At 52.7% G+C, this 15,977-nt stretch overlaps 5 protein-coding genes across 5 annotated transcripts; 3 read left to right on the plus strand and 2 right to left on the minus strand.

Moving 5' to 3' along the window:
- Nucleotides 1-160: 160 nt before the first annotated feature.
- C7974DRAFT_344150 (beta-lactamase-like protein) lies at nucleotides 161-2,139 on the plus strand (the record flags this gene model as incomplete). Its single annotated transcript, XM_046139331.1, has 1 exon — nucleotides 161-2,139. One exon carries the CDS (start codon nucleotides 161-163, stop codon nucleotides 2,048-2,050), a length of 1,890 nt encoding a protein of 629 aa, XP_045992840.1. The 3' UTR covers nucleotides 2,051-2,139.
- A 108-nt stretch (nucleotides 2,140-2,247) lies between these two features.
- Nucleotides 2,248-5,453, minus strand: C7974DRAFT_403485 (uncharacterized protein). Its single transcript, XM_046142843.1, has 2 exons — nucleotides 4,512-5,453; nucleotides 2,248-4,459 (listed from the first exon to the last, which is right to left on the minus strand). Exons 1-2 carry the CDS (start codon nucleotides 5,187-5,189, stop codon nucleotides 2,708-2,710), a joined length of 2,430 nt encoding a protein of 809 aa, XP_045992841.1. The 5' UTR covers nucleotides 5,190-5,453; the 3' UTR covers nucleotides 2,248-2,707.
- A 639-nt stretch (nucleotides 5,454-6,092) lies between these two features.
- C7974DRAFT_403487 (DNA replication regulator SLD3-domain-containing protein) lies at nucleotides 6,093-9,124 on the minus strand. Its single transcript, XM_046142844.1, has one exon. The coding sequence runs from the start codon at nucleotides 9,042-9,044 to the stop codon at nucleotides 6,357-6,359; it is 2,688 nt and encodes an 895-aa protein (XP_045992842.1). The 5' UTR covers nucleotides 9,045-9,124; the 3' UTR covers nucleotides 6,093-6,356.
- A 2,014-nt stretch (nucleotides 9,125-11,138) lies between these two features.
- C7974DRAFT_60989 (uncharacterized protein) lies at nucleotides 11,139-12,627 on the plus strand. The gene is made up of 5 exons (XM_046146954.1): nucleotides 11,139-11,496; nucleotides 11,555-12,302; nucleotides 12,354-12,358; nucleotides 12,412-12,463; nucleotides 12,510-12,627. The coding sequence occupies exons 1-4, from the start codon at nucleotides 11,327-11,329 to the stop codon at nucleotides 12,425-12,427; spliced, it is 939 nt and encodes a 312-aa protein (XP_045992843.1). The 5' UTR covers nucleotides 11,139-11,326; the 3' UTR covers nucleotides 12,428-12,463; nucleotides 12,510-12,627.
- Nucleotides 12,606-14,416, plus strand: C7974DRAFT_61010 (uncharacterized protein). The gene is made up of 2 exons (XM_046146955.1): nucleotides 12,606-12,706; nucleotides 12,803-14,416. Exon 2 carries the CDS (start codon nucleotides 12,834-12,836, stop codon nucleotides 14,382-14,384), a length of 1,551 nt encoding a protein of 516 aa, XP_045992844.1. The 5' UTR covers nucleotides 12,606-12,706; nucleotides 12,803-12,833; the 3' UTR covers nucleotides 14,385-14,416.
- Nucleotides 14,417-15,977: the final 1,561 nt, after the last annotated feature.

Below are 15,977 nucleotides of genomic sequence, written 5' to 3' on the forward strand. Positions count from 1 at the left end.
GGAGCACAGCATTCCGCTCGAAGCAGGAAAGGAAGGTATCAGTCAGTGTCATGAGTGAAGCTGCTATGACGCGATGTATATATAATCCAGGATGCATGGACTTCTCAAAGAACATAATTTCATCTTCAAGTCATCTCTACAAGACCTCCCATCTTACATAATGGAATCTCCAAAGCCAGCCACCGATACGATCGTTGAGCAGCAGAACCAGATCCGAGACAGTCTTCCCTTCTCCGATACATCGGATTTCGACAGAGCGCAATATGGACTTTTGGGCCGTCGTGAACCCAACGCCGTCACTAACGCAGATGGTGTGACCATCTGGGACAACGACAAATACAACTTCCTCAAAGAACAGGAGGATGCTCCGCCTACAGTCAACCCGAGTCTCTGGCGTCAATCGAACCTCGCCAGCATTGATGGGCTCTTCGAAGTCGTCGAGGGCATCTATCAGGTCCGCGGCCTCGATCTCTCCAATACGACTATCATCGAAGGACACGAAGGCCTCATTGTCATCGACCTCCTGACCTCGTCTGAGACAGGCGAAGCTGCGTATCAGCTGTACAAGCAGTACCGTGGCGACAAACCTGTAAAGGCGATTATATACACACACTCGCATGTCGACCATTTCGGTGGCGTCAAAGGTTTCGTGTCCCAGGCAGAAGTCGACTCGGGAGCCGTGCGCATCTTCGCACCTGAAGGGTTCCTCGAACACGCGGTCTCCGAGAACGTGTATGCGGGCACCGCAATGGCTCGTAGGGCCGCATACATGTACGGTGCTGCGCTTGATCGCAACCCGCAAGGTCAGATTGGCGCGGGGTTGGGCCAGACAGTCTCGACAGGCACAATCACGCTGATCAAGCCCACGGACTATATCAGTGAGACTGGACATACAGAAACAGTCGATGGAGTCAAGATGGTGTTTCAGATGGCGCCAGGCACCGAGGCGCCGGCTGAGATGCTCATCTACTTCCCGGGCTTCAAAGCCCTTTGCGCTGCGGAAGACGCCACGCACACGTTCCATAACATACTGACTTTGCGTGGTGCCGTTGTCAGAGACCCACATGTATGGGCTCGCGCACTTACAGACGCAATTGACATGTTTGGGGGAAGGGCCAAGGTCGTGTTCGCTTCTCATCACTGGCCTACTTGGGGGTACGACGAGGTCGTCAACTTCCTCACTCTCCAGCGTGACCTGTATGCATACGTCCACGACCAGACCCTGCGTCTCATCAACCAAGGTCTCAACGGCCCGGAGATCGCCGAACAGATGAGCCTCCCGCCTGCCCTCGACCAGGCGTGGAATGCACGTGGCTACTATGGCTCCATCAGCCACAACGTCAAGGCCATCTACCAGCGCTATATGGGCTGGTTTGACGGCAACCCAGCTCACCTCTGGGAACACATCCCCGTCGAGCGAGCGAAGCGCTACGTTGACCTAGCAGGCGGCATGTTGAAGCTCATAGAGGCCGGCCGATCGGCCTTCAAGGCGGGCGACTTCCGCTGGGCAGCCGAAGTCCTGAACCACGCCGTGTTCGCCTCGCCGTCCAACAGCGTGGCGCGCGGGCTCCTCGCAGACGTCTACGAGCAGCTGGGCTACGGCGCGGAGAACGGGCCCTGGCGCAACTTCTTCATCTCTGGGACCACCGAGCTGCGCGGCCCGAACTTCGGCACCCCAACGCAGACCGCGTCCGCAGATATCATCGCCCAGCTCACGCCCGAGATGCTGTTCGATTCATTCGCGATCCAGATCAACGGGCCCAAGGCGTGGGAACAGCAGCTTTCCATCAAGGTCGTGCTCACGGACGGCCCGCGCTATCGCTTGTGGTTATCTAACGCCGCGCTGGTGTATACGCAGGTGGGTGAGGGGGCGGATGCGGACGTGACGCTGACCACGACGACGGGTAATTTACCAGCAATTGTGAAGGGATTCGATCCGCAGGCGCTGGCGGAAGCGGGGATTGATGTTGAAGGTGACGCGACTGCTCTAGACCGTCTTGCTGCTTTGCTCGAGCCAGGCAATAAGGCTTTCAACATCATTGAGCCGTGAGTGGCAAACCGATGGTAACCTTCCCTCTCGAAATACTTGTGTGCTTCCAGCAGTGAGCCTCATACTATGGACATCGGCGTGAAGTGGTGCGTAGAAAAAGCGGAACTCGAATACGTGTCGATGCTGAAGTAGCGTTGATGTACTGTCATTTGTTAGTGCAGAATACAAATCGATAAATCGGAACACGCCTCAAGAAGTAACTCGAGCCAGGATCTCGATATAATGACCACAAGACAGACGATTCAGTCGAGTGTTGAATGATCATACACATTCGCTATCATTGGTGCTCGAGTATGTAGGTAGCAGCTATAATACAGCTACACGCTCAGTCTAGACTACAAGCCCACCCACACCGGAGCGCCCATCTCCACCATCCTCCAGGGTATCAATACAACGTCTATGAAAAATATCTGCACAAGTCGAAAGGAAGGTAGGTAGCACAGAGTATGGCGAGAAAGCAGCCGAAGCTAATTACAGTAAAATACTGAAAAGGTACTATGATGGCGTGGAGCTCATTGTAGTCGTGGAAATATAGGAAATTATGTCGGTGTCGATGTCGTATAGCGAGATCATAGTCTCTAGATCGTACAGGGAAGCAGCGCCGAAGCGCTGGTTGGTGGTACTAATACACATTATGTATACGTGTGTGCGTGTCGTTTAGAAGGACGGGTCGTCTTCGACCTCTCCAGCTAAAACTTTGCGGGCGTCATCGAGGCGTCGGCGCCACGCCTTGCGGTCATGCTGCTCTCCAAATGTATCCTGCAGGTTCGCGCATACGCTCTGGAAGCTTGCAGCTAGACTGTAGATCAGCTGCTTCTCGTCTTCGTTGAGTGCTAGACGCGGCTCGTTGCTCGTGCTCTCTGTGAGGATCGAGTAGATCTTGCTTGTCTGCAGTCCGCTGGCCATAGATCCCGAGGATGAAGAGGTACGAGACGATCCTCGGGAAATCGCTGTTTGCGTAGGTGAGATGCCCATGCCGTTGCCGCGGCGCATGTTGATGGCTGAGTCGGAGCGAAGGGACGTAAGGGAAGGGCGTTGAGAGGCAAGTTTTTGGTTGTGGGAAATGATCTGCTGGGAAAATTGGTCCATCTGTTCGTTTTCTTCGTCATCTTCGTCGGACTGATGCGAAGCAGCAGTGGCGAATGTCGCGACACTCGAGATGGAATCAACGCTAGGATTTCTTTGATGCATGGAAATGCGTTTTTCAGCGTTGCTTAGTTCATCGTTGTCCTGCATGGCGGTCACCGGGCGGGTGGTGGCGGTGGAGCTGCCAGAGCTGGTACTGGATCGGCGGTCCTCCTGGCGGTACGTTCCCATTGCGCTGTGCAAGAAGAAGTGTTCGTAGTCGAATGCGTCAAGGCGGTCCTCGTGTCGCTCAGTCACAGGCATTTCGTAGACAGCGTCTTCGTAGACGCTATCTGCTCCGGCCCTTAGCTCCTCCCCATCCATAGCAACGAAGTCAACATCCTCGATACCGCGCGTCGAGTCAGACCTTTCTGTAACCTCATCAATTGTACTCGGTGGATTAACACCTGTCTGGTGAATGCCCAGGCCTTTCGGACTGTAGTCTTTAGGAGCAAGCAATCTCTCTCCTTCCAGTTGAGAGAAAGTTGTTGTTGGCGAGTCGCCCTCATCATAGAATATTTTTCTTGCTGGAGATTCGGTCTTGATACCCAATCCTGCATTCTGAGTGATCGGTGATGTGCCGGCTTGGTAGCCGTCCTTTCCTTGGTACCAGAGCTCTGACGAAGTGAATGGACTTGGCGTACGCAGGCTCTGGAGACTCCGACGTCGCATGTTGTCTTCTTGCGCTCTGAGTTTGAGGCTCGAAATCCTGCCCTTCAGGTCGTTCATTTGACCACGAAGTCCACTAGTTGCGGACGCAGATCGCTGCAATGTGCGCCCGTTGTCATCTTCTTGCAAAGTTTCCAGACCAGGAGGCGATCGGGAGCTTCTAGAAGTCGACCTTCCGGGGGTCTGATAATCGGTAGAATTCCAAGTACCTCGTGGATCGCGCATTACTTCGTGACTGCGAGATTCCTTGATCGGAAATCGTCCATGTCCGAACCCCTCTGGTGACCACGGGCCGCTTGCAGCCCCCATTGCACTCGATGCGCGCTTGCCCGTGCTCATTCTCGATGCGTAAGATGGCGTGAACGATAGCGGTATGGACGTCTCGCTTGCGCCCCGTGCGTGGCCCTGGCTATTGGTATTGTTGGAGTAGAGCAATGAATTTCGATGATACGAGGGTGTTCGAGGCGGGATTGGTCCAATTCCTGCATACAGCCTCCGGTCGCGTTCGCGTGTTGTCGCAATGTGTTGTGACAGCTCAGAAGTGCTCCTGGTTGTGGTGTACGTTGGAGACACGACCAGCGACTCTCGGGCGCCTCTGAGGTTCCCCTCCATGACCTGTCATCGTCAGCAGTCGTCCAGTCGGGAGTCCGCGTGTGGCTGCGCATACGTTCAGTCGCTTCTTCGCATTGGCTAGGATCAGCTCGGCCCTCCTGCTCAGCGCTGCCGAAGACTGGGGGTCGTCGATGTCGTCCTCGTCGCTGCCGCTCGTCCGCCCGTTCATCCACGGCTCGCTGTCCATGTCGTCGCCGTCTTTGGCGGCGCGGCGGGGAAATCGCGCGCGCTTTCCCTGTTCGTCGAGGTCCACACCGCTGTCGTCGAAGTTCCCGTGGCTGTCGAACCCTGGCCAGTTCTCAAAGTCCTCGCTCAGCATCGAGCTTGCAGTGCTGAACCGGCGCTGCTCCTGCTCCTCCCAATTGCCAACAGGCTGACTCCGAAGCCCATTGGCGTCGAAGGTGGGCGAGGAGGCGAGTGTATCGGGGCGCGGAGACGACCCTTTAACGGGGGCGGCTGAATCGCCCATGTCGCGCAGTGTCGAGCGCGAGGACTGTGCGGAGAGCGGAGGCGACTGCTTTTGTTGTGAGGCGCGGCGCCGGTTTTGGGGCGGGAATCCTAGCCTGGGGCTCTGATAGACCCCGTACAGCTCAGACACGGATGGCGGGCGCTCGAAGACGAGCGATGTGCTGCGCGCGTGGTCGGCCTCAGAGCCCGGCAGAATCATGCCCGCGTCTGAAAGCGTCGGGCTGCGCTGGCTCGACGGCATGCGCTGCTTGGCCGCGACAGCCATGTTGGCGAGGGTAGGGATTTCGGTTATATTAGCTTCCTGGGGGATCTGAACATGATCTGGCGGCCGCTGAGTACAACGTGATCCTGCCCGCGACGTCAAGTCGCAGAGGAGTGTCTGGGAGTGAAACAGGACTCGAACAAGAGCAGAGACACCACGCACACGCGTTCGACTGTCATTAATTCAGCTCCATTAGGCTCTGCGAACACGGCTGCACTGGCCATCGGTCTCTTGCACGCGTGCTTTAGGGGATGATAGCGCCGGGAGGATCAACAGCCCCGGCGAATTGTGAAAGCCTTCATGCGGTCCCGACGCGCTGATTTGCTGGCAGGGCGTGGCAGACTGGAGTTTAATTCACTGGTGCAAGGGGCCATTTGTGCAACTGACCAATGGCTTCAACGCCTGCCTGCGCCTGCCGCCTTTGAGATCGGGAAGGCCCAACGTTCGTGGTCGGCCGCGGGCTGTTCAGCCTCAGACGTCGTCCAGGTTCTGGGGGCGCCGAGTACCTGTTGGTGTGTCTTGCATAGAATTGTGCGTCCCCGCTCGACTCGATGCAGACTGCCGTGGACTGTGCCGCGCAAACCTGCAAGGTACCGCTGTACTGCGAACCGCTCCTCAACGTCAGCCTGACTCGGCCGCAAATCTGCGGGTGTGGGACTGTAAGCTAGCTGGGCAACCGGAGCTGCAGCAAACACGCGCCAGAGTTGGCCTACTGCGCAGCTATCGACTTGCACTATCGTCAGATCTGCACCTCACCACGAAGTACAGCCCGTTGTCCCGCACCCGTCAAGAGACGGTTTGTGGAAATGAGACGCAATGTTAGTTCATTTACAAGATTGCCTCGAAATCCACGTCTAGCGGCACTTCGTACATTCAACGGTCATCGACTTGGGTAGGTGCACACTGTTACTCAGACGGCTATAACATACGTTCTAAGAGACAGTGCCATGCTAGCAAGTTCTAAGCCACTGCCTGTGATGGGAGACTAATCTTAAGATCGAGATTGGCAGCATACCTCTGCCATGTCCTGACAAAACCACAACGGCACTCCACATCGTTCATGACACGCTGTGCTCACAGCACGTCGATGTAGAGAGTCCTGATGCAACGTGACAATATAAACTCCATTCCATGCTCGCTATGCTAAAATTAAGACACAACTGTGTTCTCTCAGGCAAAGTCATCATCGTCATCATTCCAGCCTAACACATCATATATTGAAGCCTCTTCAGTCCGCTTTACTGGGGTTTCGAACGAGATTGGTGCAACGTCTACGTCTAACACAGCCTCCTTGAGTGGTGTAGATACGACAATGGGTGGGGTCGTGTGCTTATGAGCTGGCGGTGGGCTGCCTGCAGCTTTGATTGGAGTCTCAAAAACATCTGAAGTTGGGTGAGGGTCTTCTGGAAAAAGTCGTGTCGCGCTCTTAACAGGGGTTGCGAAGATCGTCCTGCGAGCTGCACCGGAAGTAAAAACCTTCGTGATGGGCGCTTTGGATGGCGTTTCGGCGATTCCTGGCTGCGCTAGCTCTCGGACCGTTACACTACGCTGAATCGTACCCGGCACAACAGAGGATGGTCGACGTACGCCCGAAGATGGAATGCAGAGATCGCTCAGCGGGGCGGGCTCAGTGGCAGTTGGCCTAGCGAAGGGGTTCTGATGATAGTGAACTGGAGTTTGTTCAACCACATTCTTTGTTCTCCGGGCAGCGCGAGGTGTCGCAGTGACTTGTACATCCTTCACCACCTTTCGCACCGGGTTGGCGGGCTTTCTTGAGCGATTTGCTGATCCGAGTCCGCGCCTTTCAACATCAGCCATGTAGGAGCCAGCAGCAAGGTCGCGGTTCGGTTTTTTAAGGGTAGCGATAGCCTCTTTGAGATCATCCTCTACACGCGCTTTGTGCTTCAGCTTGGCGGCGGCGGCAGCCGAAGTAGCCGTTAGATCCATTTCACGGCCTTGAAGATGTCTCAACTGCGACATGGATTGTCTGGCTCGTGAGGGGCTGCGTTTGAACGGTATTGCCGATAGTGGTGCTTCGCTTGTTTCTCGTTTGATGCTCTGCTGTCTCAGCAGCGCAGTGTCCGTAGCAGAACGAGCTAAAGATGGCGGTCTCCTATCACCAGTTTTTCCGGTAGTGTCGGTGGCCACTCTTGCCAACGACCGACGGGATCTCTTCGTCTCTGGCTCTTTAGCCTCCCCGGACTTCTTGGAGGTGAGCGGCGGTCTCATCGCTTTCCGTTTTGTAGATGCGATGGCAGGCCCTCCGAGCTTCTTGTTAATGCTAAGAGCTTGCTCCGGCAATCGACTCATGTAGAAAGGGACAATCACTTCCACACAGAAACTATGCAGCCGGTCACTGCCACTCTTTCCATCTCCATTGGCGTTATCCTGCTGTTTCGCTGCTTTGTTATCGAAATCCAAAATACCAGCCTCTTCTGTTGCGTGCCAAATGCTTAATTTGTCCAGTAACAGATCTAACTGCAACGCAATATCATCGAGCTTCTTTTTACGTTTCTTTGGTTGCGTCTGGGACTCGTCCTGCGCATGCTCGTCGTCTGCAGGGCCCTTGTATGTAGCCAGCGATTCAAGTGCAGTGATCTCGAGCATGAGTATCAATTGTGCAAGCGTTTCGCGAACTCGTAAATCACCAATCCGCCGCCTGATGCGTGTCTCGATTGTTTCCTGGCCAGCATTCTCCGCACTTGGCATCTCAGACCTCCACCATTTCTTGACAAAGGCATCCTCCAAAGGGTAGATGCCGTCGCGACTGAGCTTTGTCTTCTTCTTGGACTTCTTGATCTTACTGGGTTTTGAGGTCGCTTCCTCGTCCGAGACGATACCCACAGGTATGGCCTTGATGACAGATGGCAGTTTCTCATAGTACTTCTTTTCGCCAGCTTTCGGACTCAATAGCATGGACCTGAGAAATGTGACCAGGTCATGTGTCGGTGGCGCACCTTCATCAGGCGAAGTGAAAGTGTTGCGGATTCGTGTTATGGGCCCTTTGGCGAAATATGCTAATGATGTCTTCGACGTGTAGACCGCGTCGAGGTACTGCTGTACCAACGATTCGAGCTGCTCTTGTGCGGTTGGTACTTCTGCGACAGGCTCCTGGAGAAGTCCATGTGACAAAGTACCTTCCAGCCCAATCGGTGGTGGTGTTGTCGTGTGACTGAAATCCTGTTGAGACCCCTGCTTGGTGTGCACTATCTCCACTGGCCGTCGGACCATCGATATCTTCGCACGCTTCACTGCCCGTAAGACTGGCTGTGTCTCCACTATAGCATGCTGCCACCATGGCCCTCCAGTGGCACGAGACACATTGGGCTCTGCGGATGCAAGACAGACCGGAATGATAGTCGGATCCCAAAGGTATGTGACATCCTTTTCCTTCAACCACGGGGCAAGCTTGCATATGCTGTAAATTCGGTCTTGGACTCGCTCAACCGCAAACAGTGTTCGGTTCGTCTCGTGTTGTGCGATGAGCACTTTTGAGCTCGCCACCCCTTGCTCTGTAGCTTCCCCATAATTTTCCAAAACGTCTATCCGTGCCGTGAAGAGGCTATTGGGCGGGGTTTGCTCGTCAACACTGGTGTCGAGGAAGTTGAGCGGCAATTGCGAACGGCTCGTAATTCGGATCGGCCTGAACGTGGCAGACTTGTCGTATGGAGAGTCCTGGTACGGTTCGATTGTGAAGGGTGTGGTGAAAGATCCGAGGCCGCTAAGATAGTCCCTCTTACGCTTTGAGGGCAACTGTGCTCTCGACTCGTCGCGCGTCGCAGTAAGGCCAAGGGGTTGTTCGGATTTGTCTGATACGAAGCTAAGCATTGTCTTCGTTTGCAATACGTAGGTCGACATATAAGCTGTACATGGCGGTCTTGAGCGTGAAAGTTGCCGAACGTGCGTTGTTGATTCTCAAATGTTGCCCGCCTCAGTACTGTACGCGTTCTGGAGTCGCGAAAGCGCGAGGGGCTCGTGCACGACGCTACCAAAAGTGCGTCATCAACCTCCTCGTGGAGCACCTTCCTTCTTCACTCGCTCAACACCACATTTTAGCTTCAGAGTACACATCATATCTTTATTGCCATACATGTGTAGCCATTCTGTATGCTAGTCTGGCTGCGAAGTTCTTTGGTGATTTGGGCTCTTGGTGAACTGATGGAGGCTGAACGTAGGTCTAACAACATGTGCCTCTCAGAGCTGAGAGCAGTACACAGGGTCTGCCAGCCTACTATCCCATCAATCATCAAATTGTAGCTAGGTGGCGATTTGGGAATGTTGGCGTCATCAAACGCGAGGCTGTTACGATCATTTCCCAGCGTCTCTAGCAGCTTGCCTGTCTACACGTCAAGTTCGGGTTACAATGACACAATACCTCACACTCTGCAGCAGTAGCTCCGATTACACTGCTTGATACAAACACACTTGGACACCCCTCCTGCTGTGTGTCGTCTATCTGGCCCTGGATACACACCGGGCACCTATTCTCAGGGCTGCAATGTCATCTGTCAGGAGTTGGAGGCTGTTCAAAGGCATTGAACTAGATCCACAGTCGAGTAACTGTACCTGACATATTCAAGAAAATTTAGTGCAACGACAAGTAAAGTGGACAATTGCACGTTGTTTAATAAAGAGGAGCCCTGACCGACAGAATGCCACAATTCAGAACTGCGTAGTGGATCAAGATTCAAGCACCTGCTTCACCAACATACGAAACATAGTCATAGACGATCCGAACCGCCATAATGCAACGAACATCGAACAAAGCTGTACAAGCTGTACAAGCTGTACCTATGTGAGCCCGCAGCATTTGTTGGCGCACGACATCAATATGGAAGATCTTCGAACATGAAAGATCTTCAGTTGGTCACTAAATTTGACTATACGATTATAACGACGTAAGTGGCAACAGCTTGCTCGCAGCCATCAAGTTTCATGATGAGAGCGGTATCTGGGGGTTGTTTGACGAAGGTATAGTTGACATAGACGTAGGATCACACGAAAGCGAGCTCATCCAAAAAAAGAACGGGAGACAGAGAGACTACATCACTCAGGTCACAGCCGGTATCACCCTCTGCTATTTGGCTTAACACGCCTTTCCTCACAGTAACTCTAGCATCAGGCAATTTGCACTGGGGCTTTCTTGCCTCTCGTCGCTTCCACTACATCTGGACGTAACAGAAACAGACACCAAATTCTCGCAGAAGTCCATAATCCTGGACAACATGCCTCGGAGCAAGCTGACTTCTTCAGTGACGATGACCCTGGTCAAATGTATATTGCTGCAGGCGAGCGGAAATCCATCTACTATGCCATTACTCTATAATCACAGACTAACACGACTCTATACAGGTGTACTTCAGGTACCCCAAGGCCCAATAAAACCAACTGATTTGTGCTTGAGATGATTGTATAAATGCTATAAATCAACATGCGAATAATAACATCAGCACACAAGCGTCAACAAACCGAACAACGCTTTTCGAAGCATCAAGATCTAGATCACTCGTGACTTGGACAGCTTGCTTGCTATGATATGTTATCTGGGGAGAACTGGATAGGATTAATGTTGATCGATGTAGTAGGCCCGTTTATTGATTCCTCGTGGTGAGCATCGTTTTGGGGATTTGATATGGAAAGCATATGTGATCTGCTTATGATCACTTTGCCATAGCCACACATACCCCCGCGCGAGGCGAACTCGGCTGGTTCTGCTTTGCATGTAATGTCCATCCTGATTCGCTGTAGATGCCAACGCATGCATCGCCACCTGCTCAGCCTTGCGACATCCGGCTGAGAACCACGAATCTTACTTCCGCCCTCTCCCAGCCTTTCCCAGTTGACATCAAACTCATAACCAACTTCTAACGATGGCAGATCCCGCGTCGATTCTAGGCACAGCGGTCGGCGTTACGTCCTTGGGCATACAGGCGTGCCAGGCGCTTAGCCAGTACTACTCTCACTTCCGAACGTTCGACGACGATATCAGCGCAATCATCAACCGATTGGATGGGCTTGGGCGAACTTTGGAGACACTCGAATCCTTGCGGCCTAGTGTCGAGATTCCTGGCAATGCAGTGTCAGGTTAGCTCCAGCAGGCCATCGAAGCGTGTGCAACAGGGCTCTTGGATCTGCGAAAAATGGCGGAGAAGTGCGGTGAAACCGAGATTCCAACTACAGCACAAGACAAAAGAAGAGCTCTCAAAAAGCGATTGATGTGGCCATTCAAACAGGAAACAGTCGCCAGCATGATTAACACCTTAGATGGACTGCAAGCAAACGTACAGTCGGCTGTGCAGCTCCTGGGTATGTGAGTATCCCACCATATTCAATCTATGAAAAACCACTGTACTCATTGTGATGGGAAGTGAAACAAACTATCGAGGACAACAGTCGCTAGAAACCAGTATTACCCGGGTTGAGCACTTTCAGGTCCAAGCCTTGACGACCATGCAGCAAGGGTTCACTGATCTTTCCCAAGGTCGTATGAGCAGCAACGAAGCCGTGAAACTCCTGGACGAATCCAAGCAGATGTGCTCCCAACTCGCAAACATGGAAAAGAAGCTGGACATGTTGCTGGTCGTTGACAATGTATACCACACTCAGTCTCCCACCAAACCCTGCGCCTCTCAAGCTCGGAGAATATCATCAAGATGCACATGCCGCAAGACGCGTCAAACACAACGGTGGTGGTGGGGTCTGTTCGACCTGGAAACTACAAGAGAGACGGAACACAGTCCAACTTGCCAGTTATCTCGATACGGCAACACTACCTTCACGTTTCAGGCTGACTGCAAGTCGTTGACGCGGTTGTTGAATCTTGAGATAAGAGCGGGTGTCTCATATATGCGAATGTCGGGTTGTTACAGCATGCAGCCGATGTTGACTGTCAGGCCTATAGTGCCAATGACATCACCTTCTTTTGCTCCTCTCTACGGGATTAAAAACAAGATGGGCTGCACATGTCGACGGGAGGATCTCTATTGCAGGTGGTGCGGTACAGCTGCGGCAGCACCCTCACTCTTACAGACAGCACTGAACGAGGCTATTCAAAGCTTTCATGATGGAACGGCTTCTCCCTACGATACGACCGAGAGAGGCGTATCTGTGTTAAACGTGAGTATCGCTAGAGTTCATGCACAACACCAAGTAATTGATTGGCTGCAGCTTGCGTATGATCTGGCTCTCCATATGATAGACTTAGGTCACTTAGACAGTCTTACAGCGACCAAGCTCCTTAATAAGTTCGTTCATGGCGGTCACTTCCTGCATCACAGGTAGTCCTCACCTAAAACCCGAAAGAATGCTGTTGACGTAGATCAGGGAATTAACCAATGTGAAATTTGGGTTTGAGACGGCGTGGTTTATTCACGAGGATAAATCTATCCTGCAAGACGCCTATGTCGTTTATTCTCACCGCATTTCAATTGCAGATTCATGGGTGGATGATGGCCACTCAGAGTATCCTGCCACCTCCGCGTTTAAACATCAACTACTTCGCTCAGAAGAAAACTTCTCCAGTAAGCTTGAACAGACCAGAAAACGTCTCTTTTTTTTGGGCTAAGAAGTACAGAATTCGAGCAGTCCTGTACGCTGCTGACAGCGTTTCATCAAAGGTCCAACGTCGCCCTGCATGAAGCGATCTCCATGCATAATCGGAAACTGCGTGAATTTTGTTTGTCAGAGGGTGAAACTTGGCAATTTTATCTCGCTGCTCGACATTGGCCAGATGGTCTTAAGATTCTTCTATCCCTTTCACAGTCACATGCTTGCAGATTAACCTACAAACTCCCTGGTGACGGCTTGGTGAACAGGCTGGTATCTCTCCTCGTCAGAGAAGCGAATTGGGATAGTCTGCACACTCTGGCACAAACGAATCCTCGTGTGTACTGGCTTGCACTTAATCACATGTGCCACAAAGCGGATCCTGGGTATCTCCATGACTTTCTTCACACCATGCACGATCAATTGGTTTCTGAAGAAGCGACGACGATTCTAGAACATTCTGAATCGTGTGAAGAAACTACTTCACCTTCTTACTTCCACGTTCCAACCCTTAACTTTATGAGCATGCTCCTACTGCTGGAGGCTGGCTTCGTGTACGGCGATGAGTCCATGTATGTCAGAGTTGGTTCAACATCGCATTTTGGAACCCCTTCGTGGATACATGCCTTCCAGGTGGTCCTCGGAAATTATCCCTGGTCCCTCGATTGGGGGCTACTGGGGTTGATGGTCAACCATGGAGCCAGACTGGAGTGGGAACAGCCCGAGCTTCGTACTACACCAGCACACTTGATCGGCTTAGGTCTCAACAAAAGATTCCATAAAATTGGGAAGATATATTCTCCACTATTGATGCAGGCGCTATCGTGTGAGCATTTCGATAGCTGTTCGTGCGCCTGCTCTTCAAGCGGATGCTTGCCGATCGGATGTGCGACAGGCGGGATGACGAGCACCGGGGATGACGACCAGTTCTGTTTATCCCGATTCATGACAATATGCGACATGGTAGATCGGAAACCAACGGAGATCGTCCAATTCGCGCTCGCAGTCCTTCGAGTACTGACCTTCGACGAGCTCGGCCTCACACACACCTGCTGTAGAAGATTCATAGGCCGGAGGGATGCTTGGTTCGAGGGACTACACGTCTTGAAACAAGACCCAGAAGACATCGAAGCAATCCGTTTTAGCGAGGCCAAAGATCTTGAGGCTCTTGAAGCGTTGATGGCTGAGCTTGAACGAGCCTGGACCGGATTTTCTGGGACTTTTCTGTCATATCTCAAGCTCGTCTGGTTGCCACTCATACAAGACACCCATGATAGACTCTCTGCCGAGTCGGAGAACGAAACCGTTCAGCGAATGGGTCAGGATGAATTGTACCCCCGCAACATTTGTATCACCGAAGATGAAGAGGAGTCGTGCAGTGCCAGTGAAGGAGGCGGAACCACACTTTGGCAGTGGCTGATGAACTTGGAGTTGGAAGACAACATAGGTTGCGGCTCGGATGGATCGACAGCATCGTCCACCATGCCACTCCAGGAGGCGGTAAATTTGGTGGGTCCACAAGATCCGGCCCAGCCGGGCACAGAGAGAACAGACATCTGCTTGACTCAACATGATTTTGATGCTTGTCGAGTCGGAGTATATGGAACGAGTGGCAGTGAGCGAAAGATCCCGGAAAGGCGCCAAAGTATATAGAGCACGACGACAGGATGGCAGATAGAACTTCATATTTTCCATGTTGAATTGGTTCACCGCGCCGGATGTATAGATGTGGTTGTTCATCGATTGAAACACAATGATTCGTTACTGCGTAGATGACCACATCTATTCAGGATTCGCGTCCTTTGGTGCCATCTACGTAAACATATCCGTGACCCTGATCACCACTGGCCTTTGTACCACTCCGTCTCGTCTCATTGAACATGCATAGTCAAAACAGTGTCCCCTCCGAGTCTCTGTCTATCAGCCCGCACCATTTCCTCCACTCAGACAAAAGCAAGCAAACCTTCCGAATCCATAGGTCCTCCTCTTCTTGCCTCTTTCAATCCTAGCCTGCCTCTCTGGATCCTTTATCTTCGCCTCCTCATCGAGCTGTTTGAGACGTTGCACGATATCCGGTGAACTTGTTGTTTGTTGTTGCGAGTCCGACTTGACATCGTGTGTAGTGTTGGAAAGCCCGTCGGCATGGTGGTTTGGTATCGATTGTATCATATTGGAGTATCGAGCTCAATCTCCCGTTTGTTTGAATGGTGACTGTGCCAAAGATCAAGATCTCGATGACTTGTATGTATACCAAATTGTCTTACACGCAGTGTATAAAACCCTTCCACTCTCGCACACCACTCCACGCACCTCACCGCCACCACACCACAGCCCATCCCAAACAATCCCACAATTGCCTCCCTCCCGTCCAAACCAGTTACCTCCACCCAACCCCGTGCCGATCACCACCCCTCCGCGCCCTAGCGGCGGCCGCACGGTCCGAAACGAGCCAACCAGGCCGCCAATCAGCCAGCTTGTAGAGGCTTCGCCGCGCAACGACAATTCCCCGTACACCCATTCCACGGGGCTGTGTAGGTAGGCGCGGGTGACGACACTGCTCACTGTGCCCACTGTGCTCTTCCCGTGTCCTGCTTACTCAGCTGGCCGCCTTGCTAGGTCATGTCTGCGGCTGCGGCTGTGATGCCGCTCAGCTTCTTCTTCTGCTCTTTCGTGGGGTGATCTCTATCTCACTTTTGTGCCGTGTGGCGATTGTACGAAGGAAGGGTAAGGTTCTTGTACGAGTGCCTAATTCCCCGCGTGATATGGCGACTTGCTTGGCTGCTTCCATCCGTTGGCCCATGTCTATATGCATTTGATATACCAGGGTGTGCTGCCGCGGCATACTTGCGCTTGTATGGTATCTAAGGTTGATTGTGCAGAACTGTGTGAGAGGGGCATTGGATGTGCCTGCGTTGCGAGATGTAGACTGGCAGTCCAACCAGCAGCTTATACACGTAGAGTGCCACTGTCAAACACCTTGAATTGTCACAGCACACTAAAAGACAAAAGCAGTTTGCAGGCAGGGATTGCAGATGGAGTTCGGCACCAACGTCCGGCCGTACAATATTAGCACAGCCGCCAGATCTGCAGATGACGAGCCAACGTGCGAACTGCAGTGCCGTGCTTTGGGCCGGTACCTAGGTACATCAAGCGCGGGCCATCACTATTACGAGGCTCCAGGAGACCTTGTTCTGATCAGTGGTCAGACAAGGATGTCCATGAGAGGTTGCAGACATGTTAAAATCA

The sequence above is a fragment of the Boeremia exigua genome (assembly GCF_020726555.1).
Source record: "Boeremia exigua strain MPI-SDFR-AT-0100 chromosome Unknown C7974scaffold_12, whole genome shotgun sequence".
In the NCBI taxonomy this organism is placed as follows: Eukaryota; Fungi; Ascomycota; class Dothideomycetes; order Pleosporales; family Didymellaceae; genus Boeremia; species Boeremia exigua.